Source organism: Dipteris shenzhenensis, chromosome 1, assembly GCF_047967505.1.
Source record: "Dipteris shenzhenensis isolate YYH24624 ecotype China chromosome 1, Dip_SZ_1.0, whole genome shotgun sequence".
NCBI lineage: Eukaryota > Viridiplantae > Streptophyta > Polypodiopsida > Gleicheniales > Dipteridaceae > Dipteris > Dipteris shenzhenensis.
This window is the reverse complement of record NC_141596.1, coordinates 34679978-34699863: the sequence shown is the minus strand read 5'-3', so window position 1 is coordinate 34699863 and position 19886 is coordinate 34679978. Positions and strand designations below refer to the sequence as shown.

General features: G+C 41.9%; 1 protein-coding gene across 1 annotated transcript; it reads left to right on the top strand.

Annotated features, from left to right (window-relative positions):
• Window positions 1–16137: 16137 nt before the first annotated feature.
• Window positions 16138–19657, top strand: LOC147905741 (exocyst complex component EXO70A1-like). The gene has a single exon (XM_087381606.1). It carries the CDS (start codon window positions 17327–17329, stop codon window positions 19409–19411), a length of 2085 nt encoding a protein of 694 aa, XP_087237732.1. The 5' UTR covers window positions 16138–17326; the 3' UTR covers window positions 19412–19657.
• The last annotated feature ends 229 nt before the right edge of the window (window positions 19658–19886 follow it).

Genomic DNA, 19886 nt, shown 5'->3' with positions numbered 1-19886 from the left:
TGGCCTATAAATCATCCACTACAACCCAATGCACACCACGAATGAGCGCACACTGCTCAATTTGCAACCAGAGTGATCTGCATAAGGTATGCTCAAGAAATCATAGTCGCATGGTAATGAATGCTACTGAAAATAGAACCTGAGATGCCTTAAAACATGGGCGCCATTGCATAATCGAACTCAGCAGGAAAATTTGCAAATATCTTTCTTCTGCCGAAACTCCAAAATCCTAACCGATGAGTGAGAAATGGGAGTCAACACTTATCCACTGCCATGTGGCATAAATCTAAGGCTTCAAAACCTTAGAATGAAAAATTCATAACAGAGAGATGAAATCGAATATATAGAGATCTATAACTCTGAAAATCCTCCACCGAATCACGTAAGAACTGACAGATCTACAAATGGTTGCTCCAAACTTGAGTTCCAATGCCCAGGCATAAAAACGCAGAAACTGACACAATGAGTCAGAAATCCAATGAAATGATCCCAGATTCAAGAATGAAGGTGTTTCCAAGCTCCTGAAGTGAAGTGGACACCAAAAGCAAGCAATAGTTGCCTCTACAAGTCAATACGGATCTCTATCATCGAACGGAACAGGGAAAAGCTCAAAAAATGACTTTTTCTTTGAAAACACTTAACAGGCTCTCAAAACCACTTCGCAAAACCAAAGTGACTTTTCTAAAGGTTTCTCCAAGGTCTCTACACACTCAAATGCAAGTAAAGTCACCCATAAAGCTTCCCACAAAGCTTCTCCTTCCTCCCACAAAGCTGCTGAGCTTCAAGCATTCACGCATGCTCAGCTAGATCACTCGGGCTCTGATACCAGTTGAGAGTGCTCTCAACAGAAGCAAGAACTGAAGAGGGAGAGATTGAAACAAAGAGCCACACAAGTTTTGGTGGGTACAGAACCACCCTAATCTTCTTTTTCATTCATTTATATATGTGTTTGAGTATTGTACATAACCGGGGTAAAGGCACAGTGACCTTTAACCCCCACATTTGGCATGGCTGAGTGCAAGACAGTTGGTACCCCTATGGAGGTTGATGCGAAGCTCTCAAATGAGGATTCATCACCACTGGTGAACAAAGCAAAGTACAGAAGGCTTGTGGGCAGCTTGATTTACCTATGCAACACACGGCCGGACATCAGTTTTGTGATTGGTGTACTAAGCAGGTTTTCCAATAAGCCCCAAGAGAACCATTGGAGGGCAGGGATGCGGGTGCTGAAATACATTGATTATGGCATCACCTATACCAAGGGCAACATCTTGACCAAATTCTGTGACTCGGATTGGGCAGGAGATGTGGACAGCAGGAGATCAGTGACAGGGTACTGTTTCTCACTTAGATCTAGAGTTGTGTCTTGGGTCAGCAAGAAGCAACCCACAGTTGCTCTTCTTCTACCGAGGCCGAGTACAAATCTGCATGCTTTGCTTCTTGCCAGGCAGTGTGGTTGAGGAGGATTTTGGGGGACATGGGTGTAGTGCAGAATAAGCCTACACAATTATCATGTGACAATCAGAGTTGCATGGCGATTGCAAAGAACCCTGTGTTCCATGCTCGCACAAAACACATTGAGATTCAATATCACTTTGTACGTGAGCTCATCATGGATGGGGAGGTCGACTTGGTGTACTGTCCGACTATAGAGAATGCTGCGGACATCTTCACGAAGGCTCTTGGAAGAGACTTGCTGGAGAGGCATCTTCATCGACTTGGCATTGGGCCAAAAAAGTAAGTTCACTTGTGGGTGGACATTGAGGGGGGGTGTTAGATATCAATGATCCACTCTCATGTAACTACGCGGGAACCAGCTAACTCTACTTGTAAGCCCCCCATATGAGGAGAAGGCATTTGAGTAGCTCGGTTATCCGGTAGGTCTTGGTTTGGACACCAGATGGGGGCCATGTGTGGCCTAATGGCTGGATGGCTTCAAATAGAGTTGGCACACTGCCAACTGGCTACATGCAAGTGTGGGAAGGCATCCCTTGACTGAGCACACTGAGGGTAGATGAAGCATTTCCCGAGGCAGCCCACTCTTGAGTTGCGGGGCCCGTTTGGAGCCTCAGATGATCTCGGATGGCTTTGGGCCAAACGGACACCGTAGGTTAGCTGCTCTATTTTGTGCACCGGTTCTATCGTATGGTCGGTGGGACTAGTGGCTATATAAGAGCAAGCCCGTGAAGCCCATTTTATCATTGGCTACAACAACCCTGATTCCTTAGCATCCAACCTCTGTCCTCTACTGTTTCTAGCTCACCATTGAAGCTTCTTTCACATGAGTGCATGGTTGGGAGGCAGCGCCACCTATTGTATCAGTTCTACAGTAATCAAATTTTTGATTCTCCATACTATCTTGTTTTCTCTCTTGCATATGAGATCCTGTTATCTGTTGAGCACTGACGTTGTATTATTTTCTTACATGTTTGTTGTTGCAAAACACACATAGACTTTTAGACTTTGACCTGCCCCGATAAGCTATGAATGACTTGAGATATGGTCATGTTGGAGCATTGCTCCATGGGGATGTCTCCCCAATGAATGCACAGTCTGTAGCCACCTGGATCCTCATCCTGTGTTGCAAGGGAGGGCAGGTTTTGTAGCCTAAGGTCTTTGTGGGAGCCAGTGGTTTTATCCAAAGGGAGACCGTGGGTGGCACATGATTGAATGCATTCGCGGCACATGCAAGTGTTGCAATTTGAAGCCGAAGAAGAAAACATTTAATGTCTATCCAAATGAAATGAGGGAAGACAACCATGCTCTAAAATGGAGGAGATTTGAAAATGTCAACGTTGAAGGATCCGATAAAAAAAGATGGATGTGTCATATAAGAGCACCCAACCAAGGGAGCTTGTATACAGGTCACACGGTTCTATCCATCCCAAAATATGTGCTTCACAGTTTCATGGCCAACTAGCAGGATAAGTAGCTCAATACATGCCTTGCCAATTTTCCCCGTGACACTATTGTATCTATCATAGATTTTGCAAAAAATTGTTCTTTTCAAGAACAAGATGAGATACAACGTGCTCACTGGTACAACAAGTAGATAACAATTCTTGTGCATATAACATACAGCCATTTGCTTGATTCCTCCAGGCTTGATGCCAATCTGCTTGCTAACTCATAAGAGTCCAGGTCAGTGCAATGCATGTATTATTTCTACATTTCAGATGACAGGGAACATGATACCCTATTTGTGCAGCATGCTTTTCTACTGCATTGGAATGGATGAAAAAGGAAAATCCCCATGTAGAAAATATAAAACAACATTGGATGTGGTCAAATGGTGCTGCGTCTCAATTTAAATCGGCATGTGGATTCTACTTCGTCTCAAGGTTCAAATCCCTTATCGTATGATGAAGAGAGTGCTCATGACATGTACCTCAAGTCAATTAGGTTCCAAGATAGATTAGCTTGGACTCATAAAGAGAATCTTGAGATAGTGCAAAGTGCTTGATTGATATTACTTCAAATGAACCTCCCTTTTATAGGTGACGGTACTTACATCCATTTGCTTACTCACATGTCGGATATCTCCTCCATGCCATGTGGCAGCTTTTCCTTTACTCATACCTTTGCTCTACAAGTGCTCATGGCACCACAACTCTCAACACCTCCCCTTGGTGCCATAATCCTTTAGCTACTGCAAGGTGGTCAGATGTGAGGCTACAAGATCAAATCCTCCCCTGGGTGCCTACATGGTCAGGCTTGATTTACAAAATATAGGCAAGGTTGGCAAGGTTTTTGCTTTTCAATACATGTTGTTTCTGTCATTCTGGTCATGGCTTGATGATGATTCCATGTAGTTGACCTGCTGGTTCTTCAATCTCCAATCTTCTTCCTTGTGTAACTTCATGCATGATGCTTTGTTCTTCCATGTGCCTTGATGCTTTATGTGTGGATGCCATGCTTTTTGCTATGGTCATCTCATGCACTTGAGGTTTTGGCATGCTTATGACAATGATGTGTGCATTCATGCTTTGATTTGTCATTTGTTGCAAAGGTCTTACCAATTGATTTCTTTCAATATTGGCAGTGTCTAATTGCATACAATGATTTTGACTTAACAGGCACCTAGAGCTCAAAAAGATGATTACTTTTCTTTTTTGGAGCATGTGCAAATTCTTCTTGGATTGCAAGTTATGGCTTGTTGAAGATTCTATGGAGAAGAAAGCCTTTGATGATGTGGTAGAGGCTGTTCACATGCAGCTTGCAAGATTGTGCTTAGCAAGGGTGCTGAGTGCTTAAGTGGCACTTTAACTAACCCCATAACCTAAATCTAACCATGTTTTAGTGTGGGTTGAGTGGACCAGACTTGGGTTTACTTATTCTCATGGTGGGATTGCATGCATCCATGATTGTATAGGTCCCATAGTGATCCATTTGATCTTTTATCTCCTTGTGCAATCTTTTTACAAGAACTTGACTAGTAGTTGTTCTATTAATTGTTGTGCTTTCTTATTGTCTTATAGTTTCTTTAAATAGTTTTTCTCTATATATTAATTAATGCATATTAATCAAGGCTCAGAGTAGGGATATTTGGGATAGTCTCCTTGTAATAAAAATGTGAAGAAGTGTTGAAGCTCATAGGATTATGAGATGGTCTTTTTCTAAATTGGCAAACTTATATTGCAATAGTTGATATGACTCACTAATAATTGACTTTGTTGGGGCTGCATTTTGGTTTTCTCTTTCAATTTTGAGATCATGTTTTGGTGTTCTCATTGCCTGCTTTTATACCTAGTCAGTGCTTTGAGTACAACTCGCTACTCTTTTTTAGGGCTCTATATGATCAATGGCCAGCCAAAGGTAGGTAGGGGTTTGAGGTTTCAAAGAACTTATTCTAAAAGGAAATTGTGGTTCTTGGGGTATCTCTCGGGTATCTAGTGACTCTAGGGCTAGTCGTGAGCACTTCTAGAACATATAGGAAATGCAGCTTCTCAAAGAATCTTGGACCTCCACAATTTTATGCTTGAGTCATAGGTTCTATACTTGAGTCATAGGCTACTCTTGCATGCCCTTAAGAGTTGTTTATTGGTTTTGTGGGGTCATGTGCCCTTTTCATGTACTTTATGTACATGTAATCATTGTATTGTGAGTTGTGCACTCACTAGATATCTAGGTCTTTTTGCTTCTATATCCTCTAGTTCCAAGGCCTACACTTGTATGCTAACAACTATACTTGAGTCATAGGCTCTATACTTGTGTACTAACAACTATAATTTGAGGTCTTTTCGTGGCCTTGTTCTTATGAGCAAGTATGATCACTCTAATTATGTTGTAAGCCTTGTTAGGAATGTGTAGACACATGCATTTGCAACCATATGCTAGACTTCTTCTTGTGTTATACTCAAGTTGCCAAGTGTATACTTCATTCACTCATCATATTCTCAGGCTATGTGGATTGACATGATGTAAATGATGAATGATGGTTTTTGAGTAGCTCTCTTAGATCTTGGATTTCCAACTCAAGATGTTTACAATTTGTCATTGCATATAGCACCTCGAGCAAGCGTGTATATAAAATACCACTATATTTGAAAATTTACCTATTTTTACAAGTTTGTTGGTCTTTTTATATAAGTTTACATGTTTGTTGCTAATTTAAGTATACCCTCTATATTTTCACACAAGTTAATTATATTTGTTGAGTATTTATGTAATCACCTCAAGCATGAATATGCCATGTGTCACTCAATTTAGAAAGTCCCCTTTCTTTTCGTAGTAGACATGCTGTGTTACTACATAATTGAATACTCCTTCGGGTCTCTAATTCTCTCCCCTAGACACTTATAAGGGGATATATAGTAGCTCTTTAGTTTCATCATATAATTGGTCTTACTAGAGCCAAGGGCTCTATACTTGAGTTGTTGAGAGTTGTGGTGCCATGAGCACATGTAGAGCAAAGGTATGAGCAAAGGACAAGCTACCACATGGCATGGAGGAGATATCCCACATGTGAGCAAGCAAATGGATGTAAGTACCCTCACCTATAAAAGGGAGGTTCATTTGAAGGAATATCAATCAAGCACTTTGCACTATCTCAAGATTCTCTTTATGAGTCCAAGCTAATCTATCTTGGAACCTAATTGACTTGAGATACATGTCATGAGCACTCTCTTTATCATGTTTGCACTTAGGTTGCATCCTCCTTAGATTAGTGTTGTATTAGGATGTTGTCTCATGACTAGGAGAGCTCGATCCCTCTCTTTGACATGGTATCAGAGCTTAGGTCCTAGCTCTCCTAGATTAGATTTAGATTTCTTGATTGAGAGCTTCTCGAGTGTTCTTGTGAGAGTTCACTTCTGTAGAGAATTTTTTGTTCATTGTAAGAAAATTTCCATCCATTCCATTCATCTCTATGACATAGAAAGATCTTGTTTCTTTATTGTGAGTGAGTTGCTCATTCTTCCAAAGAGATAGATAGATTGAAAGATTTGTGAAATAGAGTAACGGATAGATCTAAGTTTGAGAGAGCTCACAGAAAGATCAATTTTTTGAGAGAGAGAGAGGATTCGAGAGTTTATTTTGGCTGCAAGCTCCATCAACGCCTTGCACACGGCCTTCCCTAGCGGCTTCTACGACCATCAACTGAGGTTGGAGTGGCTCAATGACTCTTCCCTGTAGCAAGAAGCCTCACCAATGAAAGAGGTCCTCTTGCAAGGCTCCACGACAGCTCCAGGCCCCTATCTACAAGAATCCTTGACCAACAGCAGCGCATCCAGCTCCTCGACTCTGCAATGGACGAGCTCCATGCAACTGTGCCTAGCAACTAAGCTCTCCCTACACAACCTTGCTACTCTAGCATACGCTAGCTCCACAGCAGATGCCATGCACAGCGCAACTTCCTCACGGGCGACCTCCTAAGGTGCAGCACAGTTTAGAGACGAGGCTTCATCTACAAGAGCGCTCTGCGCAAGCTTTGCAACAAGCAGCACATGCAAGCCAAAGCAAAACAAGCCGAATGACCTATGCAACAAACTACAACATGCAGCTAAATCTCCAAAGACAAATGACGAGCAGCCACGACACAGAAGCAAACAGCCAGCCGCACGGCTCACTGGCCTGCTCCAGCAAACAACGCGCTATCGACCAGCCATCCCGCGACCTTCTATGACATGTAGTGACCTCCTTCTCCAAACAGACGAATGCAAAATCTCACTACGGGCCTCCCACAGCTTGTCACAACCAACGAGCATACATACGCTCCAAGGCAGCTCCGTCGCCACCCCCACACCTCCGACGTCGATGCAGAGAAGCAGAGATTTCCTTCTTCTCTAAGGCTTAGTAACCTTAAGTCACGTGGAAAGATAGGAACTAACCATGGATAATTGACTTGGACCTTGGTTAAGTATGGCCTTGGGTTAAGTTGCTGACTAGATTAAAATTACTATGGTTAGGTTATTGGAGTTTGGTTAAGTTCCTACCACATGGCATAGGGCCCCTTGCCAAGCACAGTCCTGCAAGCAGCATGCCTATGCCACATCATCAAGGCCCCCTCTTCTTCACAAAAATTCGACAAGCCGTAACTTTCAATCCAGGAAGAATTTAGACACACTCCAAAAAGAAAAAGTGATCGTCTTTTCAAGCTCTACGCGCCTGTCAGATCAGAATCATTGTATGCAATCAGACACTGTTTCAATTAGTGGGGTTAACTCAAAATTTCGTTGGTCTCCCTTCCTCTATCTAAAACTTATTGAAAGAAATCAATTGGTAAGACCTTTGTAGCAAATGACAAATCAAAGCATGAATGCACACATAATTGTCATAAGAATGCCAAAAGCACAAGTGCATGAGATGACCATAGCAGAAAGCATGGCATCCACACACAAAGCATCAAGGCACATGGAAGAACAAAGCATCATGCATGAAGTTACACAAGGAAGAAGATTGCAAATTGAAGAACCAGCAGGTCAACTACGTGGAATCGTCATCAAGCCATGAGCAGAATGACAGGAATAACATGTATTGAAAAGCAAAAACCTTGCCAACCTTGCCTATATTTTGTAAATCAAACCTGACCACCTGAGAGTAGCTATGTAAGCACCCAGGGGAGGTATTGACATGTAAACCACACTTGACCACCTTAAGTAGCAATGCATGCACTAAGGGGAGGTGATGGATTTGATCTTGTAACTCACATCTGACCACCTTGTAGTAGCCAAAGGATCATGGCACCAAGGGGAGGTGTTGAGAGTTGTGGTGCCATGAGCACATGTAGAGCAAAGGTATGAGCAAAGGACAAGCTGCCACATGGCATGGAGGAGATATCCCACATGTGAGCAAGCAAATGGATGTAAGTACCCTCACCTATAAAAGGGAGGTTCATTTGAAGGAATATCAATCAAGCACTTTGCACTATCTCAAGATTCTCTTTATGAGTCCAAGCTAATCTATCTTGGAACCTAATTGACTTGAGATACATGTCATGAGCACTCTCTTTATCATGTTTGCACTTAGGTTGCATCCTCCTTAGATTAGTGTTGTATTAGGATGTTGTCTCATGACTAGGAGAGCTCGATCCCTCTCTTTGACATGAGTTACATGTATGCTTGAGTCAATTGTAGCCCCCCCCCAAAAAGCATATGCCCTCATGATTACCTATGGGCTCTTATGTCCTTTGTATATGCCTCTTATACACCCTAATGCACTATTATGTAGATCCTTCCATGTATCCTCACCCTTTATATTAATACTCAAGTTAAAGAACTAATACCTGAGTTACCTTCCTAATGTAATTAAGTCTCACTTGGGTCACAACTTTCAATCATCACGTATTCTCCCTTTAATGGGCCTCTCCTTTTGTAAGACTTTGTTGGACTACCCATAAAGAAAAAATTGATACTTTATCATGAGAATACTAATGTTTTTAACCTCATGAATACTAAGAACACACATAAAAGGGAAATGAAAAGACAAATAGTAGTGAGCTTAGAAGCATATGATAATTTGGAGGTGGAGTAAAAATGACTTGATCATCCTATAAATGACTCTATTCATGTTAGTGAAGATGTAAAATAGTCTAAGTTATAAAGAATGAAAGAAAGTTTGGTCTCACTTACACACTTTATGCAAGACTTAGAAGTGTGACAATATGATAATCATTTCCATTTATCATTAATCATGTAAGGATATAATATTGGAATGAAAATATGAATGCTATGAAATGAGTGCTTGTATAACTTGTTTGAGCTTGTATCATGTGAATTGAGCTATTTGACCTTGAAGGTTAGCTCTTCCTGAATTGAAGTAAGGACATGTTTTGACATAGCATACAAGTTGCATAAGTCTTCATATTTTACATCTTAAATGTCAAGATCAAGAATATTACATTTGTATACATTAAATGAGGTTGCTATTCAACCCTTTAAGATTCAACCACGTTATCTTGATTAGAAGCTGCATTTTAAAAAGCTTTAGGAAATGCAAGTTATAATTTTTCATGCCCCTTAATGATTAATGATACGTGAAAAAGGAAAAACATGTAATGGCACCTTAGAGTGGAGAGGAATTCATCAATAATTGAGAATTTTGAATGCGTATTATAGTGCCTTAAGGCAATTAACTTTTATTTTTGGGCTTACAAAAACTTGTTAATTGTCAATATGACGTAATAGAGATTGAAATATTGTTCTACTATTGTTATTGTAAAAGTTCCAGCCTGGTGGTAGATTAACAAGCACAAAAACATTATATCCACTTCAATATTAACTAAATAATATTGGATAGATGGATGGCAGTATTTGCTATCTCATAAATTCATGTTTTATTGTTTATTATTGAAGTTATATATATATATATATATATATATATATATATATAATTGCATGAAACAGTCAAAAGATGGTACTAGATAACTAATTGCATGCTTGTGAAGGATTGAGGGACACATTGATGGACTTTGAAGCTATTGAATACTTTGGAGATGGATTGGAGATGACTCATCCCATGTGCTAAGAAGGTGACCTTGTAGATGATTCTTTCCATGTAACTCAAAATAATAAAATAAAGGCCCAAATTATACCTTACACATTTTCATGCGAGCCAAGCACATGCAGCTTAATAATATCAACAAATCTTATAATATTGCATTGTTTCTAGCCACAATGCATCCTAATAGTCATAGATGGTTGGCATAAATACATAGAGTCTAGGAATCAAGTGGTAGTGCAAATATTTTTAAGATGGTACACAACAAACCAAGCTACTTCAACTCACACCTAATAAATATAATTTTTACATGAGGTTTTATGGGCAAACAAGTTACCTTATAGTTTATATTTGGAAACTACAAGGGATACTAATTGACATTATCAAAGTCTACATCAAAATGTTGAGCAAAACTCATGGCAAGACATTTAGCAAATTGGGAGCATAGTATGGTCCAAGTTTTATACCTGATAATGGTAAATGAGTATAATAGAATGGGTTGTAATGATTTCCTAGATTGGTTTCCAAAGGCAATGAGATCAAGGAGATGATAACATATTTATTTTTCTTATGCATTAGATAATTGAATTTGATTTAGTCGCAACTAAGGACTCATCATAGTTATATGAACCATGGATGTTTTTATCGAAGCTATACTTATATATTAATATAAAATCCTGGCAAAAGTTTATCAAACTAATTTTTTTAGTTTCACAATATTGATAGAACATGGTAGAATTTTATATATTTTCCTTTAAATTTTAAAGTAAAGATGTTAATCCTGGCAAAACTTTAAAATTTTTCTCATAAAAGTTTCAAATCCAGGTGAATATTTCAAATGTTTATTTTTATTAGGACATACAAACTTTCAACATTAATATTTAAGTTTCGCTTCTTAACGAGACTAACATGAAATTGAGGGAGATCAATGATTTGCTTTAGCAGTTATAAGCATGAAGGTGTGTTATTATGCCTTATATATATGAGTGCAAAACCAATGTATCCACTTTAGTAATATAGCATTAATGAATGATAACATTTTGTTAGAATGAAAAAAGACAAGCATTCTAAACATAAATTACTTTCTATTAGTAAGATTATTGATCTTGAACATAATAAGAAATTTATAGTAAACTCTCTACTAAAGAGAGAATATGCACAACTCTCCTTTCATAAGATTTTAATTCGAAGCAAAGACATGAGGGATAGTTACCCTCTCGAAATCTAGATACACTCATTGAAAGGTATATATTGCTTGAACATAGAATAGTAATTTTAACAACATTCTTTAAGGATCCTTGAGCCTGAAATTGGCATATCATTTTTAAAGAGGCATCCACTTCAATCAAAAGTGTGTAAGCTATGTTGTGGAGGATAGTAATCAACTAGATCTTTGCTTTAGCTACATCCAAAACTCAACTCCACAATCTTGAATATGACATTTACACCTCTCTCTCTTGTATAATTTACCTTTGTCAAAAGATGCAATTTTGCTAATGGATGGACTTATCCTTGTGTAAACACAAAATATGTTATGGTCTTAATGATTTTAACAACACCTTCTTCAACTTTGCATTAAAACTGACCATTGGCAACTATTGATTTAGATACCTTAATACTCTCTCCATTATATTTCTAACAAATATCTTTTAATGCTAATGATGATACATTTCTCGTTATGAGTTCACTCAAAGTGATAGTTAGGATTATGCTAAGCTACTTTCCTACAATGTGTCTTTATTGAAGCAAAAGGAAGTTTGCTATAAGTACATTTTGAGATCATTAAGATAGCTCATTTCAAGCTTTAGGTTTCTCAAAGATACATACAGTAACTCTATATGAGCATTGAGACCACTTGAAGGGTGGATCTAGAGATATTCCTCATACTCCTAAGGGCTTTGCTTGTTTCTTAGAAGGCTTTACTCAAATATGGATTGTGTAAGCTTTTTAAGTGTATGTAAATAGCCAAAATAAAGTCAAAAGTAAATTTTGCATTTTTAAATAGCTAAATGAAGCTCAAAAGTCAAATTTTCATTTCTAAATATAACTTTTATTGTGAAGGCAATTATTAAACAACTTTTTGAAGACTCATTTCAGGAAAAACATTTCTAGCATATAGTTTTGCTAGTTGTCATCCATTGTACCTTTGTCGACATAGACACGCCAACATAGATATCAAAAATCAATATCTCAACTTTGGATTGCATGTGCCCACTGAACAGTCTAAACCACTGCAATTATACTTTAACATTTTGGATCATGTTTCTATTAAAAAAACCATGCAAATTATTGTAACCATATTGGATGATTAGGATTTATGTACAATCATCTCCTTCCTTATCAATTGTCATTTTGGGGTCAAAGGGACTTTATCATTTTAAGGTTATTGATATGATACATTTTGAAGCCATTAGCTACTTGAACTGAAGACTTTGAGGAACACTTGGGGCCCCTTTGAGGGTACAAGACGTACATTCTTGTCTTTGTAAGGGCAATTGGTTTGTTGCTTCTTTAGGAAGCTTTCACACTTATGGGCATGTATGAGAAAGGGGAATAGGGGTCAACATGTCAAGGAGAAAAACCAAAGGCACAACCATTCTTCACCTTGTTTCTTGATCCCTATATGTGAAGGTCAACTTTACATTCTCAAATTTCACTTTCAAAAGTATAATTTCCAAAAGCTTCTTTTTGAAGTCTCATTTTCATGATAGCCCTACCAAAGGGTTTTGCCAATTATCAACCAACCCATGCATCCTCTTGTATGCATTTAAACACAACCTATACAAAACTTTAATGATTTTAAAAGTATTAACCTAGAACTTTGCATAGATCTAATACATGATGACAAATCTAAACCATTCCATACATATACTTTAACAATCACCATAATATTTACACGCGAAAAGGAGCATCAATTTATTGTGAAACTGATCCTTTTACTAATTGTGATTGTTAATATTTAGGATGTAGCATCTCTCATATCTTAGTGCTAGAAAGCTGTCAACACAATGATTTTAGCGGGTTCCTAACAATAAAAAAATGTTCACATCACAAACGTCCTAGATCTAGATGTGCCTCCTTGAATGGTGTGTTGCTTGTGCAATGTTCGATGATGGGATTGCTTTGAAGCTCTTATGATTCCCTTCATGTGCATTGTGTTGATTTCCATCCATTGTAGTTTCATCTGATCAATTCCATCTTGCACTTTTAGTTTGTTCTCATAGTTGGGTACCCATCATGCCAATTTTCACTCGTAGCATTTAATGTGTAATTCAAATGCACTATTGCTTGCTTTGATTGCCTTTGTGATTTTTATGATTGTTGGAAACTTCAAAGAGTTTTGTGCACTATACTCATTGGATTCAATGATGGAGGATTTGTTGCTAGTGTTGTTGTAGCCATTTTTGGAGGCAATGTTACAAACGAGGTTATAGTTGAAGCATGCATAAGGGAAAGGCTGAGGAAGGTCATTTTCTAGGAAATGGCAACTTGCAATAGCAAGGAACCATAGTTTTGAGAATGGTTGACCTCATCCGTTTCCCTCACATCATGGGGCTAGGGGAGCCTTAACCCCTAATGTTTATGCACTTTTTGGTGCACATTTTGCTAATGGCGACTCTCAGACCTTTTTGAACGTCACATTCATCTTTTGACTTGAATTGCAGGTTCCTATGCCACTTTCCTAGGTAATAGGCCGACCTTGGACCATGATGTCGATGTCTTGTGCTTTTGCTGGAAGGATCCACGTATGAAAGCCAAAGAGGGCTTTTCTTGTTTATATTGCAATTACTATAACTATAACCTCCCAGCATAGGATGTTGTGTAGAGAGCATAGCTCCATAGGCTTAGTATTTGAGCGTGCTATTGGTGGATAATCCTACCAAGCGTTGCAGTGGATGTGATAACTGATAAATAAACTTGTTTGACAAAACCTTCTCTGTGTACTTGGTGATTTTGGCAGTGGCAATATTGCCTTAGCTTAGTAGTTGTGGTAATATTTTATAGTGGCCTTGCACAAACCCTATAATGCATTTAGGCATCCCTTGTGCGATTTGGGGCCTTGTGCTATTGCAAAGCCCGCATCTTTTGTTCTCTTACATGACTCACCATTCAAGTAGAGGGGCTATTAAGAGGATGAGTGTTGGGAAAATTCCATTAGTCTTGATTCTTATAGTTAGCTGCTCAAGGTCTTAAATTATGGTAGAGAATTGTGTGGCTTGCTTATGGAGTGGTGCTAAGTAGCTGTTACTTGGTTGCTATCATGAATGATTGTATAAGCACAAGGAGCTCAAAATTCAATTGAACCTGTGAATAGTAGCTCAAGTAACTAGATTGCAAAAGAGGTCTTGGCTTTAGTATTGGGTTATGGGGATACCAAAAGTTGACTTTATCTGTGTAGACCTTACGCAGATGCCTTCATAGATTGATAGGAGTTTCACTATGTGTAGATGAATCAAAGGGTTTTAGTGGACATTGGATGACCTTTGGTTGAAGAGTACATTTCTATGCTTAAAAGGAGGTCCCTAAAAGCTTTGCCACAAGTTTTACACTTCCGTGTCGTGGCCCTTAATGCAATTTGGAAGGACTTTGAATGTAATTAGTTGATTAAATTAAGGACATCAATTGGATGCTTTTTCACCTCAAAATTATGGGGATAGCCCATGTGCATTGGCTCTTAATCTTTATATCGAGAATATGAAAGAAAAGGAGGATGTTAGCCCCCCTCTCGCCCCTTTGATTATCTATGAGGGCACGAGAGAATCGAATGGGGGTAGCCATCTCAGATGGCTAAGGTCCTTTGCACACTTGTGCTTGCCCACACAAGCGAAGGGGGGTAGGTAAAAGTTGTTGGCTGCATGGGTGAGCTTGATTGGATCCTCAAAAAGGGGGGTGCCCATGAGCATCATAGGCAAGACCCCTGCCCACATCCTTGGCAATTAGTTTGCTTGATTGGAGTTGCCAATCAAAGATTGTTTTAATCCTTGATAATTTGTCAGGTAATGTGACTTTTATACCTACTTGTCCGCTTGGTGTGTAAACACATACTACTCAGCCTAGGTTCTTGTGTGGGTGGGTGGTGTGTGATGCCCACACCGCTTGAGCTATTGCTGCTTTGCTAAGAGGGCATTCCCACGTAGGGAAAATGTACGGCCACAGTTTGCGGACATGCAAAGATTAGTCTGTTAGTAGGATTTGTGCCTTCCTCTTCGGTTTGGTGGAAGCACCCGTTAACATTGGCAATTAGAGTGAAGATGGGGAAGAGTGGATTTTGAGGGGCTTTAAGAGAGTTTGTTGCCTTCGTCTTGTTGCAATAGTCCAATAAATTAGGGAATTTAACGTGTCAAAGTAGCCAATCTTTTTTGCTGAGTTGTTCAGCGAGGTTATGGCTATGTTTCAGTTGATGTCAACCATTGATCACAGGAATGTGCTTTAAGAGTTCATTCCTGAGTCTTCAATTAAAGTAGAGAACAAGAAATGCAAAAGACTTGACGAAAGTTTAGGGATTTCCTTGCGAGATTCGTTGATATGGCAACCTTCATAGTTGTAGAGCATCCGAAATGTTTACCGTCCGAGGATGCCCTTCTTGGAATGGCAAAAATTCGAGGGAGATGTAAGAATTTTGAGAAATGTGCATTTCTTGGGCTTGCATGCGTGAACGCCGCCTAGCAAGCAGGAGCGTGGAAACATGCGCGGGGAACGCACGTACGTGGCACGAGGGGAAACTTTTGTTGAGCAAACAAAAAAAAGTGAGAGCTTTTGTTGGGGCGGGGTTTTCGGGGAAGGAAATGAGCTGGCGGGTGGAGGTGGAAAGGGGCGGACAAAATGGCAGCGCGAAAAGGGGCGAAGGAGGCGGAGAGGCCAAATTGGGGGGTAACTAAAAATGGTGAAGGATTTGGAAGGGGCGAGGGGCCATCATAATAGGAGGAGGGAGGATAGCCATCACCACCCCCACTATATTTTACTATTATGATGTGCGCTCTGCTACTGCTGCGACTACTGCACCTACCCCTCTTTCGCCCACCTTCTTCTTCTTCTTCTTCATCTTCCTGCTGCTAGCAGCTTCTCCCACTCAAAAAGCTCTAGCTCTCCCGTTCCATCCTCCTCCTTGCCTTCCCCCCCCCCCTCACTCGACAACCCGGTGAGACGCTCGCTTCAGCCTGTGAGCAGCTCCGCAGGAAGCTCGCCTCTCCATTTTCTCAGGTGGAAAAAATGCTTCCGCAACATCTTGCATCGCTGGTGGAAACGCTTCCGCAGCAGCCCGCACCCACGGTAGCCTCGCCACAAAGAGCAGCAGTAGCGCCGTGAGCCCTTCCGTCTCTGGCTTCAGCAGTAGCTCGGCTCCGCTCAGCTCGCGCACGAGAAGCTCTCTCTTGAAGCAGCGCAGCTGTGCACCGCAAGCAACAAAAAAAGCCATAGCTTCTTCATCTCCGACGCACCAGCTTCCAAAAGCAAAATGAGCACGCACATCGCAGTCCCCGTCTCTTCCTCACCAGCTTCTTGAAGCTCCCGCATCCCCAACAGACTTGCTTCGCTCGAAAGCCCCTGGCCCAAATTCGCCCTGTTCCACCATGCGGACCCTGTTCTTGCGCTTCTTGATCCGTGGCTCCCACATGCCTTCCGGTTCTCGCTTCTCCCGAACGGTCCCCAGCAGCTCGGATCGGCATCCTGTGAGGTCCGCATCCCTCTAGTAAGAAACAGCTCTTCACAGAACTCCGCTTGCTGTGCGTGCAAGGTCTCGTGCTGTCGTTCTTTTGTGTTTATCCTGCATTATAGAAGCCGCCAGCCGATACCTCCCCCATCATTCTGAATCTCACCCTGAACCAACGATCTGCTGCGCACGCCTCTTGTGATTGCTCTGACTTGACACCCATGCAACGGGTTGGCGTCTGCCGTAAGCTGGCCGCAGACGAGAATGTAGATTGCGCACTTGAGTGCATATTCCGACATGCTGTTGCAAATTCCATTCGAGAGCAACCTGATGCTTGCCGGGGAGGGTGGGAGGCGTATTTAGCCTGAAGGTGAATTGACAGTCACTCACATTTTATTGAAAGCGCTTCTGGCTCGTTCACGCTAACGCTACAGCACTGCGGCATTCAAGTTTGTCAGGGGAGGACAGCCATAGGTTCCGCAGGTGGACAACGATGGCACTCAATTGTCTGGGAGTTCTCTGTTGACGGGGAACGGAGGTCAAGAAAAATAGCGTATCTTGCTCACCGGAAACACTGGTTGAGATCACGACTGCAGCCTTGACCTGCAAGAAGCCGTAGCAGCACGATAGATGAGCCTTCAGGCATTATCATTTTGCGCGCTTCCACAGACGAGGCGACTGAAGGAATTGGGGATGAGGAGGAAAGCGCATTGTCGTGAAGCGCCACACAAGTGAGAAATCATGGGAAAATTCGTCAGCAGAGGCAGCGTTGTGTCTTCAGTTTCGTTGACGAGTGCGAGCTTGGAAGAGCTGCTTCGAGCTCGGAACACGCTCCAGAAGGCACTAGAGAGGTCGCGTGGCTTGGAAGATGATTTGGCAAAGACGGGTCCTCGTTTGGAGCGCATAGCCATGCGGATTCCGTCGCTGGAAGCTGCTTTTGCACCGTTGCGATCACACAGGAAGGTGCTGGATGATTTGGGAGGCAACATTGACAAGGCCGTTGGGCCTGCGGACGCTGTGTTGAAGGTCTTCGACGCAGTGCATGGATTGGAGAGATCTCTCCTTCACGATCCGTCGTATGACCTTGTGAGCTATATAGGCTTGATTTATCGGCTTGAGGAAGCCTCGAGCTTCTTGTCTGAGAACTGCTCCATGGCGATCGAGTGGCTGCAAGAAATGGTGGAATTCTTGGAGCAAAATCAAGTTCTGAACGACGGACCGATGAAGAGAATTGCGTCTCATCTGGAGAAATTGAAGGGATGGCAGGACAGCGGTGATCGGACGAAGCTGGACGGGGGCCTTCATGCGGCAGCTCTTGACAGACTAGAGGGTGAATTGCAGAGAATCCTATGCAGAGAGAGCGTGCCAGTGGTTCCGTCCTCCGGCGCAGTTCCAAAGAAAGGTGATGCTGGCAAGCCTGCGGTACGTCTCTCGGCTCAGACATTGAAAGGCCTGCGCCTTACAGTGAAGAAACTCGTAGCACACGGCCGGAGGCAGAGATGCATGGACGTGTACATCGAGACGCGAATCAACGTTGTCAAAGCCTGCCTACAAACTTTGCAGTTGGACTACCTTCGCTTGCCGTGCATCACACTGGGAAGCAAGGTGGACTGGAAGAGCCTGGAGATGTACATAGCTCCGTGGACGCAGCACCTGGAGGTCATGGTGAGATTGGTTTCTGAGCCGGAATATCAGCTATGCAGCCAGGTATTGGAAGACCTCGGATACGAAGGCAGGGAGGAATGCTTCGGCAGGGTGGCAGCAGAGGGGGGGATGATGGCGCTCTTGCAATTCGGGGAGGCAGCAGCGCGGAGCAGGGACGAGCCACAGAAGCTGTTCAAGCTACTGGACATGTTCGAGGCGATGAACAATCTGAGGCCAAGCTTTGCGAAGGTGTTCGGGGGGACGGGGAGCAAGGAAGTGCAGCAAAGAACGAGGGATTTGCTGAAGCTGGTGGTGCAGGGGGCGAACGACATCTTCTTGGAGCTGAAGCAGCAAGTCGAGAAGCAGAGGGAGGTTGAGCCTCCCATGGACGGGAGTGTACCGAGAGTTTCAAGCTTCGTGCTAAGCTATGTCAAGCATTTGGTGGGAGATTTCTATGGTCCCATCATCTCGCAGGTGCTCGCCATTCATCAGAGCTGGAAAGATGAGCTTCCCGTCAAGAAAACCGATGACAATCTCCTCTCCAAAGCTGTCCTCAACATCATGAAATCCCTCACCCTCAACTTCCATGAATGGGCCTCTCGTTTCCAGCATGAACCCACCCTCTTCCACCTCTTCCTCAGCAATAACTACTGGTACCTCTCCGTCAATTGCAAATCGCCCGAGCTTCGCCTTGTTGTTGGTGATTCCTGGCTCCGTGAGCAGCAACAGCAAGCTGAGCTCCATATCTCTCTGTATGTGAAAGATGGCTGGGCTCGCACCTCCCAGCACCTTGGCATCTCAGGAGTCACCACCTTGACCGGTAGTAGAGCTGCAGCTCGAGACCTGCTCAAGACGAGGCTCAAAGCTTTCAATGCTGCACTGGAGGACCTCTACCAGAAGCACTCCAAATGGACTATCCCAGATCCGGAGCTGCGAGAAAAGATGTGCACCAAGGTAGTAAAGGCCATTGTTCCTGCTTATCGGACATACTTTCAGAGCTATGGACCCCTTATGGAGCAAGATGGTAGTCAGAGCAAATACGCCAAATACTCCCCCCAGAGCTTGGAGCGCATGCTTGGAAACCTTTTTCAGGGAAGGCCCGAGAAAGTCCTTGGTGGCTCTGACAGAATGGTAAATGCATCCACAGCCATTGCACACCCTGCTGTGGTTAGTGTCGTATGATGAAATCTTCTGCCTTCTTCACCATGTGTAAATGTGATATGTTGCAATCATTTTAAGACTAGTAATAAGAATACAGATAACATCTGATGTCTTAAGCCCTGGAATTGATTGTTTAACTCGTTATACCTGTGCTTTTTGTTTAACTCGTCACGCCTTGTCTCCAAGATCTGAAATCTATAGCCTACAAGTTATCTTTTCTCGGGTCATTTCTAGATTCAGTAATGTAGATGCAAAGCTTGAAGAGTTGAAAAGTCAGCTTGAGGTTTTGATTTGTACTGAAATCAATAAATGCTTACTGTGCTGAAATTAATTAAAGTTGCTCTGTATATGCTACCCTTGATTACCTTTATGATTGGTCTCTTGTGGCATGTGCTGTCCTCTACACATCATGTGAGTTCCTAATTGACTAATTGTCCCTGGCTCATGATTATTATGAAACCATGTATCCAGCATATGGAGGATGTTGCACTGTGTC